At 45.3% G+C, this 18,488-nt stretch overlaps 1 protein-coding gene across 1 annotated transcript; it reads right to left on the bottom strand.

Moving 5' to 3' along the window:
- Nucleotides 1–366: 366 nt before the first annotated feature.
- AMH (anti-Mullerian hormone) lies at nucleotides 367–16,612 on the bottom strand. The gene is made up of 5 exons (XM_034437752.3): nucleotides 15,729–16,612; nucleotides 11,995–12,173; nucleotides 9,424–9,547; nucleotides 8,747–8,930; nucleotides 367–3,525 (listed from the first exon to the last, which is right to left on the bottom strand). The coding sequence occupies exons 1-5, from the start codon at nucleotides 16,309–16,311 to the stop codon at nucleotides 2,580–2,582; spliced, it is 2,016 nt and encodes a 671-aa protein (XP_034293643.2). The 5' UTR covers nucleotides 16,312–16,612; the 3' UTR covers nucleotides 367–2,579.
- Nucleotides 16,613–18,488: the final 1,876 nt, after the last annotated feature.

The raw sequence follows: 18,488 nt of genomic DNA on the forward strand, positions 1-18,488 counted from the left end.
TTCACCACTGAATAAGATCCACAGTCCACAATACAATCCTTGGTATTCTTGGTGGGCTATTATTTTGGCTTTTTTTGAGCTGTAAAAACCAACTTTTATGTGAACTGAAAGACTTGGTCCAAGAAAATTTGTATTTCTTCTACATATATAGAAGAGTTACACTAAGCTCAAAGAAATGATGGAATAGAATTGGACACTTCGCGTTGTGTCGCATCCAGTTAGCCGGGATGAGTTGGCTGGAGTGAGACAGCCGCGGTAGAATGGCTGTGGTGAATTGTCCCATTCCAGAACTAGGGAGGGTCAATTCTGAGATTAGGAAAGGTATTTTCTGAGATATTTTCTTACACACACACACACCATTCCTGCTTTGTACTCAAGATTTTGTTTATTAGATTGTTTTCTAGGCTGTGACTCTCCCTGTAGAACCCTGAATGTGGCTGTAGCAATTTTCCCAATCCTGGGAAAGCCTGGCTGGCTGGGGAATTCTGGAAATTGAAGTCCACATATCTAAAAGTTGCTAAGATTGAGAAACACTGGTTTGTTGCTTTGTTGTAATGATCCTTTCAAAGCCTACCCAATTCACTGAACAATATTACACGTAGTATCATCAAGTATAATACATGACTCTGTATAATATTTTCGTTGCAGCAGAGAAATAGAATAACAGCGTAAGAATACAACAGAAAAATACAGAAAACTCTGTCAAACATAATAAAGAAATAGCAACTAGCATTACAAGTAACTAAATATAAATATCAGCAAACAGTAGTTTGGAATAAATAAATCTTCAAAGCTTCTTTTAAAAAGGCATCAAAGAAGGAGCTATGTAGGTCTAAGGTAGGAAAGTTTTCCAAGATCTGAGATCTTATCTTGTGTTGAATAAGATACATTAGAAAATTAGTTGGGTAAAATATTAGGGTATTAAGAACGTATCTGGATAAGCTTCCCAATGCATAGATAGGGTGAGAAGATGAGTAAGATTTCAGTCTCCCCAACATAATAATTGTGCCACTCCAGAATAATGTCGGCGAATGGTAGCTATTGCTGAAAATGCAACTTTTGAAGCACGGATAGTCCTTGACTTACAACCATTTGTTTTAGTGACCATTTGAAGTTACAACAGCACTGACTTAATGACCGTTTTCCACACCATTCCAGCATCCCGTGGTCACATGGTCAAAATTTGGATGCTTGGCAACTGGCAGGTATTTATGACGGTTGCAGTGTCCCGGGGTCACCTTTAGCGACCTTCTGACGAGCAAAGTCCATGGAGAAGCCAGATTCACTTAACAGCCATGTTACTAATTTAACAGCTGCAGTGTCTGTAGAGATTCTCAGTCATCCATGTCGTGGTTGTCCCAAAGGTGCTTTTTCAGGAGGCAACTGGACTTGCCTGTTTTTTCTTTTGAAGACGTTTTGCTTCTCATCCAAGAAGCTTCTTCAGCTCTGACAGGAGCTTCAGGAAGTTCTGAAGAAGCTTCCATTCCCCACTATCCTGTCAGAGCTGAAGAAGCTTCTTGGATGAGAAGCAAAACATCTTCAAAAGAAAATCCAGTTGCCTCCTGAAAAAGCAACAGTTTTAGGGCAACAGCTGCAATAATTTCCTTAAAATGGGGCAAAACTCACTTAACAAGTGTTTTGCTTAGCAACAGCAATTTTGGGCTCAATTGTGGTCGTACGTAAAGGACTACCTTTACCAGAATTTCACATTTTGTCTTGATCACTAGAGGTATTAACGCATTATCTCTTTGTTCCTCTCGCTGTCTCATTCCTCTGTTTCTCTAATTGGGAGGCCTGCTCTATACAGCTGACTTCCTAAAGGAAGAAAACAGGTAGTCCTTGCTTAGCGACAACTCATTCAGCGACCATTCGAAATTATGATGGTGCTGGATGAAGAGACTTAGGCTGGTCCTTGAAGTTGTGGCCATCACAGCACCCCTTAGGTTTGAGCACCGCGATTATGATCCCGATCGCCATTTTGCAACTTTCCTTGCCTACTTCCCATGAGCGAAGTGGACGAGGAAGCCGTCAGCGAGTCGCAAGTCGCAGTCATGTGACATCACACTTAGCCACCCAGCATGAGTCACTTAAAATGGAAGCCAGAACTGCTATCGAGTCACTGCAGCCACACGATCTTTCATTTTTAATGACTGTGTTGCTTAGCAACAGTCCCATTTCACCGAGGACCGCCTGTAGTGGATTTTCTACTTCTTCCCCCATCAGAAGCCTTGAAAACTCAAGAGATGCACACTTCCATATTGGGCCACATCATTTAATAAAGCATTAACTTGTCCCTTCGGACCTTAAAAATCCATCTCAAGATCCTCTGAATGGGGGAATGACGATTCTCATCCTACCCTTTGCTAATTGGGGTTCAATGTAAATAAACTGGAGGAGTCCAACTTTCCCTACCATCATAAAAAGCAAGAACAACGTCGCAAGCTTGCTATGTACACAGCTGCAGGAAGTTCATCGATAGAATGGGGATTACTGTAGTGCTGTGGTTTAAGATAGTACCCCATACTGGCCAGGATAGCAGGACACTGTCCAATATCCCTTCCCCCATGACGAGAGCTTCTCTACCTACACCCGCAGGACTCAGCCACCATATCTGGGTAGGCCTTAACTATCATCCCTTGATCACTGGTAAAGGTAACCATGAGACTTTTGGAATATTTCACCGGGACGCAGCAAGGGGCTCGTTGGAGGGGCATGCCCTGTTCGTGCATACGCAGCAGAAAAATGGTGTGGGAATAGTAGTCCGGGATGCGGGTGGAGAGCGGGCTCTGGCAGGGGCCCACGCAATTGTTGGCATTGTATGACTCCGGTAAAATGATGTACCTGGTGGAGACCAGGTTTATCCTGAGCTCTCGCAGCCGGCAGTAGTCATCCTGGACTTGAGTGCTACGGTTGGCCCGTAACGACACCTTCCTGGCCTCTCGCCAACGAGTGCGCACCACCTGGAGAGCCTTGAGCAACAGAAGGCTGTGGATTTTTCTACGGGTCTGCGTTTCCTCCGTTTCTGCAGAATCGCGAGCGGGAAGCTTTCCTGAGCCCCTCGAAGGATAGTAGCACAGAGCCAGCAGAGTACGGAAGAGGTCGGCGTTGGCGTGGAAGGATGGCATGGCTTTCAGCTCTTGGATCACAGAATGCAGCTTTTCCAACAGTTGCTGAAGCAACTTTCCCTCTAGGTACCACTGGCCGAGCTGGCGCTCCATGAAAGCTTGGCTGTTCTCGGGAAAAAGGACCACGAGGTGATTTTCAGACTGCACCAGCCGCTCAAAAGCCACTTTCTCTGACAGGTTGAGCAGTTCGTGAGGAAGGGCCTCCATTGTGTCAAAATCCAGCAGGAGATGCCCCTGGGCGACAGGAGGCTCACCAGAGGGGTTCAGGACTTTGTTGACAAATTGGGAGAGGGTCTCCAAAAAGTATCCAGGGTTTGTGAGCACTGACGCAGTGGCGTTGGTTTGGTTAGTGATGGCGGCAGCCTCAGAGGGTGTGTGGGCTACGCCGGAACTCAGCAAGCTGGTGCAGAGAGAGAAAGATTTTTTAAAAATTATATGGCTGTCTCCTTATTCTACATATGCCCAACTCATCTGGTACATACATATGCCAACACAGTTCTAGGCTGCATAAACAGGAGGATAGAATCAAGATCACGTGAAGGGTTAATACCACTTTATAATGTCTTGGTAAGGCCACACGTGGAATTCTGCATTCAGTTTTGGTCACCACAATGTAAAAAAGATGTTGAGACTCTGGAAAGAGTGCAGAGAAGAGCAACAAAGATGATTAGGGGACTGGAGGCTAAAACATATGAAGAACAGTTGCAAGAACTGGGTATGCATAGTTTAATGAAGAGAAGGACTAAGGGAAACATGATAACAGTGTTCCAATATCTCAGGAGCTGCCACAAAGAAGAGGGAGTCAAACTATTCTCCAAAGCCCCTGAGGGCAGAACAAGAAACAACGGATGGAAACTAATCAAGGAGAGAAGCAACTTAGAACTAAGGAGAAATTTCCTGACAGAACAATTAATCAGTGGAACAAATCGTCTCCAAAGTTGTGAATGCTCCAACACTGGAGGTTTTTAAGATGATGTTGGATAACCATTTGTCTGAAGTGGTGTAGGGATTCCTGCCTAAACGGGGTTGGACTAGAAAACCTCCAAGGTCCCTTCCAACTCTGTTATTCTGTTCTATTCTATCTCTGCATTCATGCTTCATGCAGACATTCAAGGATATCAAGGTCAAATGGCAAGTTGTTCACAAATAAGTTAGATTCATGCTAAGCCATAAAACCATGTTTTACTGGGTGGGTAATTTTGGGGCAATCACCAGGTGATGGTGAGTTCTAGTCCCACCTGAGGTATGAAATCTGACTGGGTAATTTTGGGGCAATCACCAGGAGATGGTGAGTTCTAGTCTCACCTGAGGTATGAAATCTGACTGGGTAATTTTGGGGCAATCACCAGGAGATGGTGAGTTCTAGTCCCACCTGAGGTATGAAATCTGACTGGGTAATTTTGGGGCAATCACCAGGAGATGGTGAGTTCTAGTCTCACCTGAGGTATGAAATCTGGCTGGGTAATTTTGGGGCAATCACCAGGAGATGGTGAGTTCTAGTCTCACCTGAGGTATGAAATCTGGCTGGGTAATTTTGGGGCAATCACCAGGAGATGGTGAGTTCTAGTCTCACCTGAGGTATGAAATCTGGCTGGGTAATTTTGGGGCAATCACCAGGAGATGGTGAGTTCTAGTCTCACCTGAGGTATGAAATCTGGCTGGGTAATTTTGGGGCAATCACCAGGAGATGGTGAGTTCTAGTCTCACCTGAGGTATGAAATCTGGCTGGGTAATTTTGGGGCAATCACCAGGAGATGGTGAGTTCTAGTCTCACCTGAGGTATGAAATCTGACTGGGTAATTTTGGGGCAATCACCAGGAGATGGTGAGTTCTAGTCTCACCTGAGGCATGAAATCTGGCTGGGTAATTTTGGGGCAATCACCAGGAGATGGTGAGTTCTAGTCTCACCTGAGGTATGAAATCTGGCTGGGTAATTTTGGGGCAATCACCAGGTGATGGTGAGTTCTAGTCCCACCTGAGGTATGAAATCTGACTGGGTAATTTTGGGGCAATCACCAGGAGATGGTGAGTTCTAGTCTCACCTGAGGTATGAAATCTGGCTGGGTAATTTTGGGACAATCATCAGGAGATAGTGAGTTCTAGTCTCACCTGAGGTATGAAATCTGACTGGGTAATTTTGGGGCAATCACCAAGAGATGGTGAGTTCTAGTCTCACCTGAGGTATGAAATCTGGCTGGGTAATTTTGGGACAATCATCAGGAGATGGTGAATTCTAGTCCCACCTGAGGCATGAAATCTGACAGGGTAATTTTGGGGCAATCACCAGGAGATGTTGAGTTATACCTGATGTATGAAAGCCAGCTGGTTGACTTTGGGCTAGTTCCTCTCTCTCTCAGCAGAACCTACCTTGCAGGACGGTTGTTGTGGGGAAAATAGGAGGAGGAAGGAATACTAGGTATATTCACTGCCTTAAGTTACTTATAAAATAATAAAGGGATTTTGAAAAATATAATAATAAATAATTTTGCTGCATAAAGAGAAACGTGAAAGAGATTCTCAAGCATTTCAAGGGGAAGAAAGGGAAAACAAAGCTGATTTCACAGAAGAAAACATCAAGACAACGCAAGATAGCATTCAACCCACAGACCTCAAACATTAAATGAAGAGCAATTAACTGAATTAATTACATTCACATTAAAGTTATGCGAAGATTTTAAAATGGCCACCTTCTTGAAGACTCCTAAGCAAGCAAGACCCCCTGACACTTCCTGCTCTTTCAACTTTGCAAAAAAATAAATAAAAATAAAACAAGATGTCAGTGTTTCTTGGAGGAGATTTTGGAAAAAAATGGTGATGAAATGGCTCTTATCTGCTTTATTTACGCTGTTGCTGCCCTCGGAAGCGACACAATGTTCCCTTCGAGGGTTTCCCAAAGTCCTTATCAGACTTCTGGGCAGGCTAGATTGGAAGCAATTAAAGAGGTCCGCAGGAATCTGAGATCTTCTGAGAAGTCCAATTTATTTCAGGAAAGTCAAAAGGCCTTTACAAAATATTTCTGGCAAGTACTGCAGGGGTGGGTTCCAGGGGTGAATGCTCCCGGTTCGGACCGGATTGCCAGATCCGGTAGCGATGGAGGCAGGTGGTTCGGAGAACCAGTAGCAAAAATCCCTGCCCCCTCCCCACCCCATGCCCAGTTGAGCCACGCGATCATCAGAGGCTTTTTTTTTTATTTTTAAAAGCATTTTTTCTACAACTTCTTCGGCCGAAAAAATGCTTTTAAAAGTAAAAAAAAAAGCCTCTGATGTTTGGGCGGTTCAGCTGGGATCGTCAGAGGCTTTTAAAACCATTTTTTCTGCAACCTCTTCAGCTGAAGAGGTTGTAAAAAAATGCTTTTAAAAGGCTCTGACGATCCCAGCTGAGTTGCCTGATCGTCAGAGGCTTTTAAAAGCATTTTTTACAACCTCTTCTGCCGAAGAGGTTGTAGAAAAAAATGGTATTAAAAGTTAAAAAAAAAAAGTTGGCCACACCCACCCAGTCACATTACCCCCCCCACCAAGCCACGTCCACAGAATCGGTAGTAACAAATTTTAGATTTCACCACTGGTGGGTCCTACTTACCTTTACTACCGGTTCGCAATGGGGCATGCACAGAAGCGTTCTGATGACGTCGGGGTCGGTGGGCAGAGCCTCCCGCCAGTTTTACTACCGGTTCTATACAACCGGTGCGAACCAGGGGCAACCCACCACTGAAGTGCTGGGTATCCAGAGGAAGCAGGGGTGGTATTCACTTACTTTCCCTACCGATTCGCAAATGTGAGAACGTGCGCGTGCGCTCGCTTCACTCGCACACGCCCCATCCACACATGTGCCTGGCCTCAAAAACTTGCCTAAATAGGATGGTATAGAGCCAGGTCAGGTGGGCGGGTGGGCCCACCTGTGATTTCTGCTACCGGTTTGGGCGAACCAGTCCGAACCAGCTGAATATCACCTCTGAAAGGAAGCCTTGCTAACCCTGAGGTCTAAATCAGTGGTGAAATGTAAAATTTGTTACTACCAGTTCTGTGGGCGTGGCTTGGTGGTGGTGGGTAATGTGACTGGGTGAGCGTGGCCAAGTTTTTTTTTTTTTTTTTTTACTTTTAAAAGCATTTTTTTCTACAATCTCTTCAGCTGAAGAGGTTGCAGAAAAAAATGCTTTTAAAAGCCTCTGATGATCAGACAACTCAGCTGGGATCGCCAGAGGCTTTTAAAGGCATTTTTTTTCGGCCGAAGAGGTTGTAGAAAAAATGCTTTTAAAAGTAAAAAAAACAGCCTCTGATGATTGCGTAGCTCAGCTGGGCATGTGGGGGGCAGGGATTTTTGCTACTGGTTCTCCGAACCACCCGCCGCCATCGCTACCGGATCGGGCAATCCAGTCCAAACCGGGAGCATTTCACCCCTGGTCTAAATGCCTTGCTTGAACTCTGCAACAGGCTGGATAGCTCTCCCTTTGGGGCAGGGGCAGGGGTGAAATGCTCCCAGTTCGAACTGGCTCGGGCGAGTAGGTAGCGATGGCGGCAGGCAGTTCGGAGAACTGGTAGCAAAAATCCCTGCCCCTGCCCCCCATGCCCAGCTGAGCCGTGCAATCATCAGAGCCTTTTTTTTTTTTACATGCCTCTGACGAGCCAAGCTCTGACGATCCCAGCTGACTTGCCTGCTAATCAGGCAACTCAGCTTGGATCACCAGAGCCATGTAAAAGAAAAATACTTTTTTCCTTTTAAATGGCTCTGACGATCCAAGTTCTGACGGCCCCAGCTGAGTTGCCTGCTAATCGGTAGCAAAAATCCCTCCCCCTCCCCCCCTCAGCTTGCTTACCTTAGCTGCTGGTCACAACGCCTTGCTGTAAACCCTGCAATCCATTGCATCAGCAAGCAACTGAATCTCCCTGCCTGCAATCAAGCAGGCAGGGAGTTGTGGACGTCAACTCCCAGAATTCCTCAGCCAGAAAGCAAAGCTGGCTGAGGAATTCTGGGAGTTGAAGTCTACAAGTCTTAAAGTTGCCAAGGTTAGAGACCCCTTTTCTATTTGGTAAGGTTTTTTTCCCCTTTGGGAGCTTTAAAAAAATAGTTAATTGGGGTTTTTTTAGTTGTTCTTTTTTTAGACCTAGCCATTTAAAGTTTAGGAAGTTTTAAATTTAGCTGCTTTTATATAAAAATAAAAATAAATTAAAATAAAATAATATTTGTGCAGCTTTCTGAGATTTAGTGTGTTTCTGTAGTGTTTCACTCTAACTACACAAACACACAAAATCTCACAAAGCTGTATGTGGAATTTTGTGTGTGTAAAGTGTGAAAGTTGTTTTTCTGGGCTTTTTGTGGCTGTGTGAGGTTCCTGCTTGTTGCAGGAGCCATTTTGGGTTTAGCACAGCTGCCCATTTCCATCCTCCAGAGGACTTCTGGAGCCTGGGGAGGCCGTTTTCGCCCTCCTGGAGGCTCAAGGAAAGCCTCCGGAGCCCGGGGAGGGCAAAAATGGTGCAGGAAGCCGACTAGGCCACACCCACCATGACCACGCCCACCCAGCAACCAGGCAGTGAATCCCTTGCTAAAATTTTTGAAGCCCACCCTTGACTAGTTCCTGTCTATAGGTGGAGAATGGGATGCAAAGTTTACAGAATGCTATTTACCTGGGTTTCAGGTATGGTAATACATCTAACTTGCCATCCGCAGAGAGGAAAGAAGAAGGTGGATGGGAGTCAACGCCGAAGTTTTGTTTCACCAATAGCAAGACAGCCGGGGTCCTGCGGGTGAAACACTTGGCATCAAAGCCAAACAGAAGATCTTGGGCTTCATCAGAGGAGACAGCAGCATCTGGGAGGCAAGGATACAAAACAAAACAAAAAAAAAGGAACAAGAAAGTGACTTATTGGACCAGCAACGATATTCTCCCTCTTATTGTTGTAGGTTTCTGAGGCCCGAGAAACAATGGAAATGTCGTAAGTAGAAGGACTGGACATAAGATCACTTTTTTCAATCCTGTTATGATTTTGAGTGGTCACTAAACAAATAGCTGTGACTCAAGGGCTACCTGTACATAGACACAAGGGAACATACATGCCAAATGTTATTAAACTACAAGTACTAGCATCCCTCACGATTGGTCACATAATGAAAGGTGCTGGGAGTTGTAGTTTACTTTTGGAGGTCTACAACATTCTTGCTTGCAATGCCTGCAAAGGGCTCCATTTTATACCAGAGAAAATCACTGCATTTTGATCAGTTGTTTAGAATTTTTGTTTTTCAAATGGAGGAACAGGAGATTCCCCCCACCCCACCCCTCACCTGCCATGAAACTCTCACCTACCTGTATTGTTTTGGTGCCTGATTTCCAAGGAAAGTTCATAGCTTAATTCACCAGGAGAATGTCTCCCAGACATCACGGAGCCTTGGAGGACAAGGTAGCGGGTTCCTCTGGAAAGGCAAACAACCTGAGATGGGATTAAAAATAAACATAAAAATAAACATACCCCAACATTTGATTGAAGTCCCCCCTCAAAATATTTATTTGCATCATGAAATGCAGAAACTCCCTTGAGGCTTCATTCTCAGGTCAAGAATTATTTAATTCCTGCGGCCGGCTAAAAGCACCTGCTTAGCCTTGGCGGGCAATTTTAAGACATGTGGACTTCAAATCCCAGAATTCCCTAGCCAGCATGCCAGCTGGGGAATTCTGAGAATTGAACCTCATACAACCGTGATGGCGAACCTATGGCACGTGTGCCACAGGTGGCACGCCTGAGAGTTCAGCTGCAGCGTGTATGTGCGCACCGGCCAGCTGATTTTCGGGCCTTCTGGGCCCACTGGAAGTGGGGAAACAGGCTGTTTTCTGCCTTCCGAGGGCCTCGGAAGGCCCATTTTATTATCTCCCCAGCCTCCAGAGCCTTTCTAGGAGCCTGGGGAGGGCAAAAACAGCCTCTCCCCCGGAGGCCCTCCGGTGGCCAGAAATGGCCCATTTGCCTGGGGAGAGAGAAAAACGGGCCTACTGGGCCGACCATGCCATCGCGTGCCAGGAGCGGGGAGGGGAAAGGGGGGTCGTGCTTGCATGCACGGGGCCCATAGAATTATAGGTGTTGGCACGCGTGCGTGCAACACCCCCCCACTCCTGGCACACGATGGCAAAAATGTTAGCCATCACTGTCATACATCTTCAAGTTGATGGCGTTAAGAAATATTCATCTAGTAGTCAGGGGTGAAATCCAGCGGGTTCTGACAGGTTCTGGAGAACCGGTAGCGGAAATTTTGAGTAGTTCAGAGAACTGGCAAATACCACCTCTGGCTGTCCCCAGAGTGGGGTGGGAATGGAGATTTTGCAATATCCTTCCCCCAGGAGTGTGGGGGGGAATGGGGATTTTGCAGTATCCTTCCCCTGCCACGCCCGCCACGCCACGCCCACAGAACTGGTAGTAAAAAAAATTGGATTTCACCACTGCTAGTAGCCCAACCCTCTACCAACTCTAGAAATCTACTAAATTATTCATGAAAAGCTAGCAGTCCAGTCTCCATTTAAAAATCCCAGTTAATGATTGTCTGCTGCAACCACTAGGATCTCCCACCGCCAAACATTCACTAATATTCAGAGTGAATCTTATTTCTTTAAATTTCAGACCAGGCCCTTGGTTTCAACAGAGAGAAAATTAGGTAGCAGGAGGGACATTCTATGAACCGAGAGGGTGTCAAATCAAGTGTAAATGGTATTTTAAAAGATATGGGGCTTTTCACAACTGCGGTCACTATCTTGGGTTCTTTGATGTAGCATTTTTGGTATTCTGAAGAGTGTTTATCTTCACTTGCCTTAATGTGACCTAAAGAAGCAAAAGAACTCTTTGAGTCATCCATTGTAGGATATCATCATCATCACAATCATCATCATGCTTTTTGGTCAACTCAAGGTGGCAAACATATTCCTGCCCCCTATTTTCCCCACAACAACCCTACAAGGTAGGCTGAGGTCAGAGAGAGCATATTAGGTATGTTGACACCTTGAGTTGTTTATAAAAATCAGATAGCTGGGATATAAGTAGAGATAAATAAATAGAACTGAGGGCCAGTTTGATCTAGTGCAGTGATGGCTAACCTTTTTGCCATCGTGTGCCAAAAGTGGGGGGGAGCGGGGGGGTCATGCGTGTGCGTGCCCACACCCATAATTCTATGCATCCCGCCTCCCCATGCATGTACACGTGACCCACCCATTTTTCGCCCTCCCCAGGCTCCAGAACCTTTCTAGGAGCCCGCCCACCCCCGGAGGCCCTCCGGAGGCCAGAAATGGCCCATTTGCTGACTTCCGGTGGACCGGAGGGCCCGTTTTTTGCTCTCCCCAGGCTCTAGAGTCTTTCCAGGAGCCTGGGGAGGGCAAAAATGGCCTTCTCCTCTGCCCCGGAGGCCCTCTGGAGGCCAGAAACAGCCTATTTCGCTACTTCCGGTGGGCCCAGAAGGCCCGAAAATTGGCTGAGCTCGTGTGCCCACTGATATGACTCCATGTGCCACCTGTGGCACGCGTGCCATAGGTTCGCCATCATGGGTCTAGTGGTTAAGACACATAGCTACAAACCAGGAGAGTGTGAGTTCTAGTCCCACCTTAGCCATGGATTTTGGGCCAATCACCAGAAGACTATGAGTTCTAGTCTAGCTGAATGACGTTGGGCCAATCCCTATCTCGCTGAGCCCAACTCATCTCACAGGGTTGTTGTTATTGGGAAAATAGGTTTGTTCGCCTTGAGTTATTTGTAAAAATAATAAAGGTGGGGTATAAATATACAAATAAACAAATATAAGTAAACAAATAAATATAGTTGAAATTGTGGGAGGAGTATATGCGATGTTGATCTCCTTAGTGCTGTTAGGAATAATGCGGGGAGGGGGAAATTGTCCCACAAACCTGCTTTTGATGTAATCCTTCTCCTCCCACTAGAAATCTCTTTGGGACTCCGTGATGCACCAGTTCCTTTTCTCCTTGATAGAAGACTAGGAGGACCAACTGCAAGGAGCTGAGAGGCTCTTCCATGTCCTTCTGAAAGGTCAGCTTAAACCTGAGTTTGGTCTCGACTTCCCATTTCACTACCAAAAGAGACGAAGAAAATTAAAAAGGGATACAAGTTGGAAGGGACCTTGTAGGTCATCTAGTCCAACCCCCTCCCCCGCCCAAGCAGGAGACCCTACACCTATGATGGCGAACCTATGGCACGCGTGCCAAAGGTGGCACGTGGAGCCATATCAGTGGCCACATGAGCTCAGCTTATTTTGAGGCCTTCTGGGCCCACTGGAAGTAGGGAAACGGCCTTCCAGTCCCGCCAAAAGTCAGCAAACTGGTTGTTTCTGGCCTCTGGAGGGCATCTGGGGGAGATGGGGAAGGCCGTTTTCGTCCTCCCCAGGCTCCTAGAAAGGCTCTGGAGCCTGGTGAGGGCAAAAAATGGGCCCACCGTGCCATTGCATGCCAAAATCAGGAGGAGTGCAGGAGGGTCATGTGCAAAGGAGTGGGACGCATAGAATTATGGGTGTGTGCATGCGTGCGCACGACACCCCCCGCGCTCCCCCCGCTTTTGGCACACGATGGCAAAAAGGTTAGCCATTACTGCCCTACACCATTTCTGATAAGTGTCTGTCCAGTCTCTTCTTGAAAGCCTCCAATTTCCTAAGGTTGATTGTTCTCACTGTCAGAAAAGTTCTCCTTATTTCTAGGTTGCATCTCTCCTTGATCAGTTTCCATCCATCGTTTATCCATTCTCTTACAAATAAGCCATCTGGCGTGCTAGCTACGCTGTCTCATATTGTCCAACTCTCTTCTCTGCCTGCTTTCCTGGTCATCGGAGTTCCAACCCGTCATTTGAACTCTTCCTTGATTCATGTTTAACTTATTTTTCATTCTTTATACTACAGGTTTATGCTACTACTTTATAAAAGCCTGACTAGGTGGCTCAGTGGCTAAGACACCAAGCTTGTTGATCAGAAAGGTCGGCAGTTTGGCGGTTCAAATCCCTAGTATAAGTCTCCTGCGTGAGCAGGGGGTTGGACTAGATGACCTCCAAGGTACCTTCCAACTCTGTTACTGTTAAAAAAAATGGATAAACGAGGTACTCCTCAACTTGTGACCACAACTGAGACCAGAACTGCCATTGTTATCAAGGGGGTTATTAAGTGAGGCATGTCCGATTTTACCACCGTTTTTGCTGTAGTCATTAAGTGAATTACCATGGTCATTAAACAAATCATGCGATCATTAAGCAAATCCAGTTTCTCCCACTGACTTTGCTTATTGGAAGCCAGATGGGAAGGTTGCAAATTGTGGATCATGTGACTTCTGGACATTACATGCCGGTTGTCAAGCACACAAATTTTAATCACGTGACTGTGAGGGATGCTGCAACAAGTCGTAAGTGTGAGGAATGGTCCTAAATCACTTTTTTCAGCACCATGGTAACTTCTAATGGTTGCTAAATGAATAGTTGTAAGCCTACTGGCTGTATTTTAAAAATGGAAAACAGTGGAATCTGGGACATCCATAGGATGTGGACAGAACCTCAGAGTATTGTGGCTGCCATGTTGGCTTTTTTGGCCGCATCCTGCAGGTGCCCCTGGGTTCAATACCATCAGTGGTGCGTTGCCCCCGGTTCACACCAGTTCTATAGAACCGGCAGTAAAACCAGCGGGAGACTCCGCCCACCGACCCCGATATCATCAGAATGCTTCTGTGCATGCAGAAGAGCGCATGCGCGCACGAGGGAAGCGAGCGCACACGCGCGGCCCTTTTGCAAACCAGTAGTAAAGGTAAGTAGAACCCACCCCTGAATACCATTGACCCATGTTTAATCTCAAGGAAAATGGTATGTTCTGTTAACAAGAGAGATATTGAGAGGAGCTTTAGCCTGACACTGGTGGATTCGCACATGATATTTGGTGAGGCTGAGGTAGAGCAGGATAGACTGTGATTCAGCACATTGTGGGAATCCAGTCACTAACTTAGCCAGTCGATGGTATGAGCAAGTCCAAGTTCTCAATGATGCCATGCAGGTAGTTCCTCGACTTACGACCGCAATTGAGCCCAAAATTTCTGTCTCGCTTAACAAAATTGAGTTTTGCCCCATTTTGTGAGCTTTCTTGCCATAGTTGTTAAGTGAATCACTGCAGTTGTTAAGTAAGTAACCCGGTCGTTAAGTGAACCTGGCTTCCCTATTGGCTTTGCTTGTCAGAAGGCCACCAAAGGGGGATCACATGACCTGGGACACTGCAAACGTCATAAATATGAGTCGGTTGCCAGGCATTTGAATTTTGATCATATGACCATGGGGATGCTGCAACGGTCATATGTGTGGAAAACGGTCATAAGCCCCTTTTTTCAGTGCCGTTGTAACTTCGAACCGTCACTAAACAAACTGTTGTAAGTCGAGGACTACCTGTAATTTGGTGCATTTGGGGGCTTACCTCATGCAGAACCCATGTTGTAGCAATCAGATTTGTTAAGTCTCTGGCTAAGAGCAAGGTATGGACTACACCAAAGAGTTTGAAAAAGACATAATTTTTTTTTAAAAAAGAGGGATCTGGTGGCCATTTAGTCCACCTCTTTTGTTATGTCCACCTTTTGAAAAAGCAGAGATCTTGTCTGCTTCATGTGAGCAGTTTCCTTTCCAAGGTTTCCTTTCACATTTGCTCATGAAAAGAAGCTGTATCTTGTGTCATCCCGATTTATAAATATTAAGTATTGCAAAAAAAAATTTTTTTTTTAAAAGACTTGATTTGCTTAATGCCTTAACAGATCTAATTTGAGGAGTCATTTTCTTTTATTGGAGGGCAATAATTTAAAGTTGCAGCTGAAGCTTTCACTATCAGAGTGATTGGGAAGATCCGTTCCCCCCCACCCCCAAACTATTTGCGACGGCTGGAAATGGATATTTATTCTTTGTAATCTCTGCAGCCGATCCCTATTTACTTCCAGAAGGGCAGCTGATCCTTTCTGAAAAATCTCTCCCCCTCCTTCTGCCCCCCCACTTCCCCCCCCCCGGCAAAAGAGAGATGTAGGACAGGAGCGATCCTATGATGGATCTGATTTAGACTTCTGGCCAGTCAACATATTTGGTCTGATCAAAAGGACTGCATGCCCACAAGAAATCTGAATTTTGCACCTATAAATTATTTCAGTCCTAGTTATTTGACCATTTTTTCCTCCTTTTCAAATTATTTTCTCTTTTCTTTAAAAAAACTGTATTTTCCCCTTTTCCTTTGGCACCCATCGATACTGCTTACGTATTTATCTCGGTGTTGGTGTTACAAAACAATCGGCTTATATTTAATGTACTTTTAGATTTAAATTTGGTATTCTGTAGAATTGCTGAATCGAAGGAACGTACATTGGGAGAAGGGAAAGGGAAAGGAGGAGGAATTTTAGAAAAGCATTGCATGCCTTATATAAGCACTTCATCATTTTATAGCATTTTATCCTATTACTATCGCTCGAGACTTATTTTATCACTTTACACTAAGCATTATCACTGTTCAAGGGCCAATTTCTAAAACTTCGTTGACATTTTAGAAATTCTAAACAAAGCTTTCTAGAAACGAGAAGAGAGGGAATAACGGTAAACAATGATACTTTTCCGTCCTTTCCCTGTTTGCACTTACCTTCTTCCAAATGCAGCATGAAGAAACGGTGTCCAGCAGGCCTTCCCAGAGAATCAGCCACACGCTGGAGTGACCCGAGAAGGCTGTGGGGTGGGCTTGAGGGACATATCCCAAAGATCTCCAGGTCCTCTCTGCTCCAGGCAGATCTGCTCAGGGCCTTCAAGAACCCGCTGTCGTAACGGCTGAGGAGGCCCCCCACCTCCAGATGGTTAGGACCCCAAAAGCTGCCCCCATCCAGCCTCACGTGACACACCGATTCCTCGGAGCTTTCGTAGAGCCATGACTGAGAACTGGGTTGGGGCCATAAACTCAAGGGTCTCACTTCCTTCTCAGCCAAGGGCAGGTGGGGTGGCGGGAGATGTCCAGGGTTGTCTTCTGACTCCAGGGAAACCACCAGGACTTTTGAAGGGGCTTCCTTGAAATCCAATGCAATCTTGACGTCTTCTTCTTCTTCTTCTGGGAATTTCAGTTCTCCTAAATTGGGACTTTCCCATTGTCTCGGAGGGTTTTCTTTTGCAGGTGAGGGGAGGGACTCGGCTCTTAGCCAGAGACCCAGGAGGATGCTGGCCAGGCCAAGTTGCATGGTTGCGTCTTCCCTGAAGAACTAAAGCCACCTCTCCAGGATTCCCCAGGGAAAATTCAGAAGGGAGTGAAGGCATCGGATAACACACACGCACACACACAGGCACACACACAGAGAGAGAGATGGCCTGAATTTTTCTTCTTTAACCCATGTGACCTTGAATGATCACACCGTCCTGGGCGAATTCTTGCAACAAGCTGGCTCAAAGGAGCCGTCCTGTTCTATTTGCAGGTTTTTGATATCTTTAAGTCTGGGTGCTTTAGCAAATGCAAGACATCCAAGCTGGCTCAACCTTGATGCAAACCCTTTTTATCATATTCCCCCCCACCCACCCTCCAAGAGATCAAAGCAAAACCCACATTCACACACAATTTGTACCTCTCAGTCTTTACATTGTATCAGAGCCCGCTTATCATGTTCCCTCCCCCCCTTAATCATCTTATATAAAGGCCGTTTTTTTTAAATCAGCAGTATTTGTTCCTTTAAATATTTATCACCTAAATTAATACCTTGAAGTATGTTAAAGGATCAGAGAATCAGACACAATTGAACGGGAGAAAAAAAAATTCTTAAGGAGTGAAAGAATTTTGTAAAAGCTATTAAAATAATCTGGGAAGAAAATGTTTCAAAGACATTTTGTGTCTTTTAGTGGTTGCCTCCAATGCTTCCTGAGAAGGCTAAGCTGATGGAACTCACTGTTACTAGATGTACTAATGGCCTTTTCCTTCCAATTTTAGATCAAGTTAGCCCCAAAGGTGCTTTTTCAGGAGGCAACTGGACTTTGTTTTTTTCTTTTTCTTTTGAAGACGTTTCGCTTCTCATCCAAGAAGCTTCTTCAGCTCTGACAGGATAGTGACAGATAAACCTCCAAGCTCTAAAAGGATGCAAATTAACATCTGTCTGCAAGGAATATAAATCCTTCCATTCCCCACTATCTTGTCAGAGTTGAAGAAGCTTCTTGGATGAGAAGCGAAACGTCTTCAAAGAAAAAACAAGACAGTCCAGTTGCCTCCTGAAAAAAGGACCTTTGGGACAGCCATGAGCTGGATGACTGAGAATCTCTACAGACTTTTAAATCAAGTTAGCAATCCTTTTTATCCAGAGACTAAACTTTTTTTTTTTATTTGACCTCTGAGGATCTCAAGACAATGGACAATGTATAGTCTTCACTGGAAGAACAGGATATATATAAAAAGATTCAGTCCATTTTTTATGCATTGGGATGGTGGGGATGATGATAAAATAAATGCATTTTGGCTGAGAAGGCATTTTAAGTTGGGAACTAGGTATGTGCCTTCAAGTAGCCACATCAGTTACAGAGCAAAGATCTCCACCTCTCTTAACCAAATGTCACGGTTGATTTTGTAGACCTCCCAACCCAAAAATATTAAGGCCAAAAGCCTTTGGCCACTAGATTAGCTATGGGTTAAGTGGAGATAGGCAAGGCCCTACATCTTATTTTAAATGAATGTGGGGAAGATAGCTTTTGCAACACGTACACCTTAGCCAACCATATTTCAACCTAGCATACCGGAGGGGAATCCAGGCTGTGCTGGGATAAAATCTAAAAAAAATGGATCCCATTTGGTAAGCTGCGGTGGTGAACCCTGAGTTTGCAAACTGTAGGAAGGCGGCCTTAATCATGCCTTGCTATTGGGAATCTCCCATGGAGGGAGATATGGCATTAATGAAATCCTTACCCTGGAACAGTGTTTCTCAACCTCAGCGGCATGTGGACTTTTAACTCCCAAAATTCCTCTGTCTTGCTGGCTGGGGATTTCTGGGAATTGAAGTTCACATCTTAAAAAAGTTGATGAAACATTACTTTTAAAGAATGTGAACAAATTGACACACCTTTGGTCCAAACCAGCACTAATTTACAAATTGTGGCTTTTGATCGGTTGCAGTTATTTTGGTGTGTGCGTATGCAAACAGTTGTTGTTGTTAGTTGCAAAGTCGTGTCCAACCCATTGTGACCCCGTGAACAACGTTCCTCCAGGCCTTCGTGTCCTCTACCATCCTCTGGAGTCCATTTAAGCTCACACCTGCTGCTTCAGTGACTCCATCCAGCCACCTTGTTCTCTGCCGTCCCCTTCTTCTTTTGCCCTCCATCTTTCCCAGCATTGGGCTCTTCTCCAATGAGTCCTTCCTTCTCATTAGATGGCGAAGTATTTGAG

Source organism: Pantherophis guttatus, chromosome 1, assembly GCF_059756535.1.
Source record: "Pantherophis guttatus breed Tessera chromosome 1, ASM5975653v1, whole genome shotgun sequence".
In the NCBI taxonomy this organism is placed as follows: Eukaryota; Metazoa; Chordata; class Lepidosauria; order Squamata; family Colubridae; genus Pantherophis; species Pantherophis guttatus.

What these genes read in the sequence shown, in the direction of transcription:
- AMH (XM_034437752.3), bottom strand. Translation starts at nt 16,311, where the DNA reads ATGCAACTTGGCCTGGCCAGCATCCTCCTGGGTCTCTGGCTAAGAGCC. An exon ending in CAGGCACCAAAACAATACAG is followed by an intron (nt 8,931 to 9,423) that starts GTAGGTGAGAGT and finishes CTTGCCTCCCAG; the next exon opens with ATGCTGCTGTCTCCTCTGAT. An exon ending in TTACCATACCTGAAACCCAG is followed by an intron (nt 3,526 to 8,746) that starts GTAAATAGCATT and finishes TCTCTGCACCAG; the next exon opens with CTTGCTGAGTTCCGGCGTAG.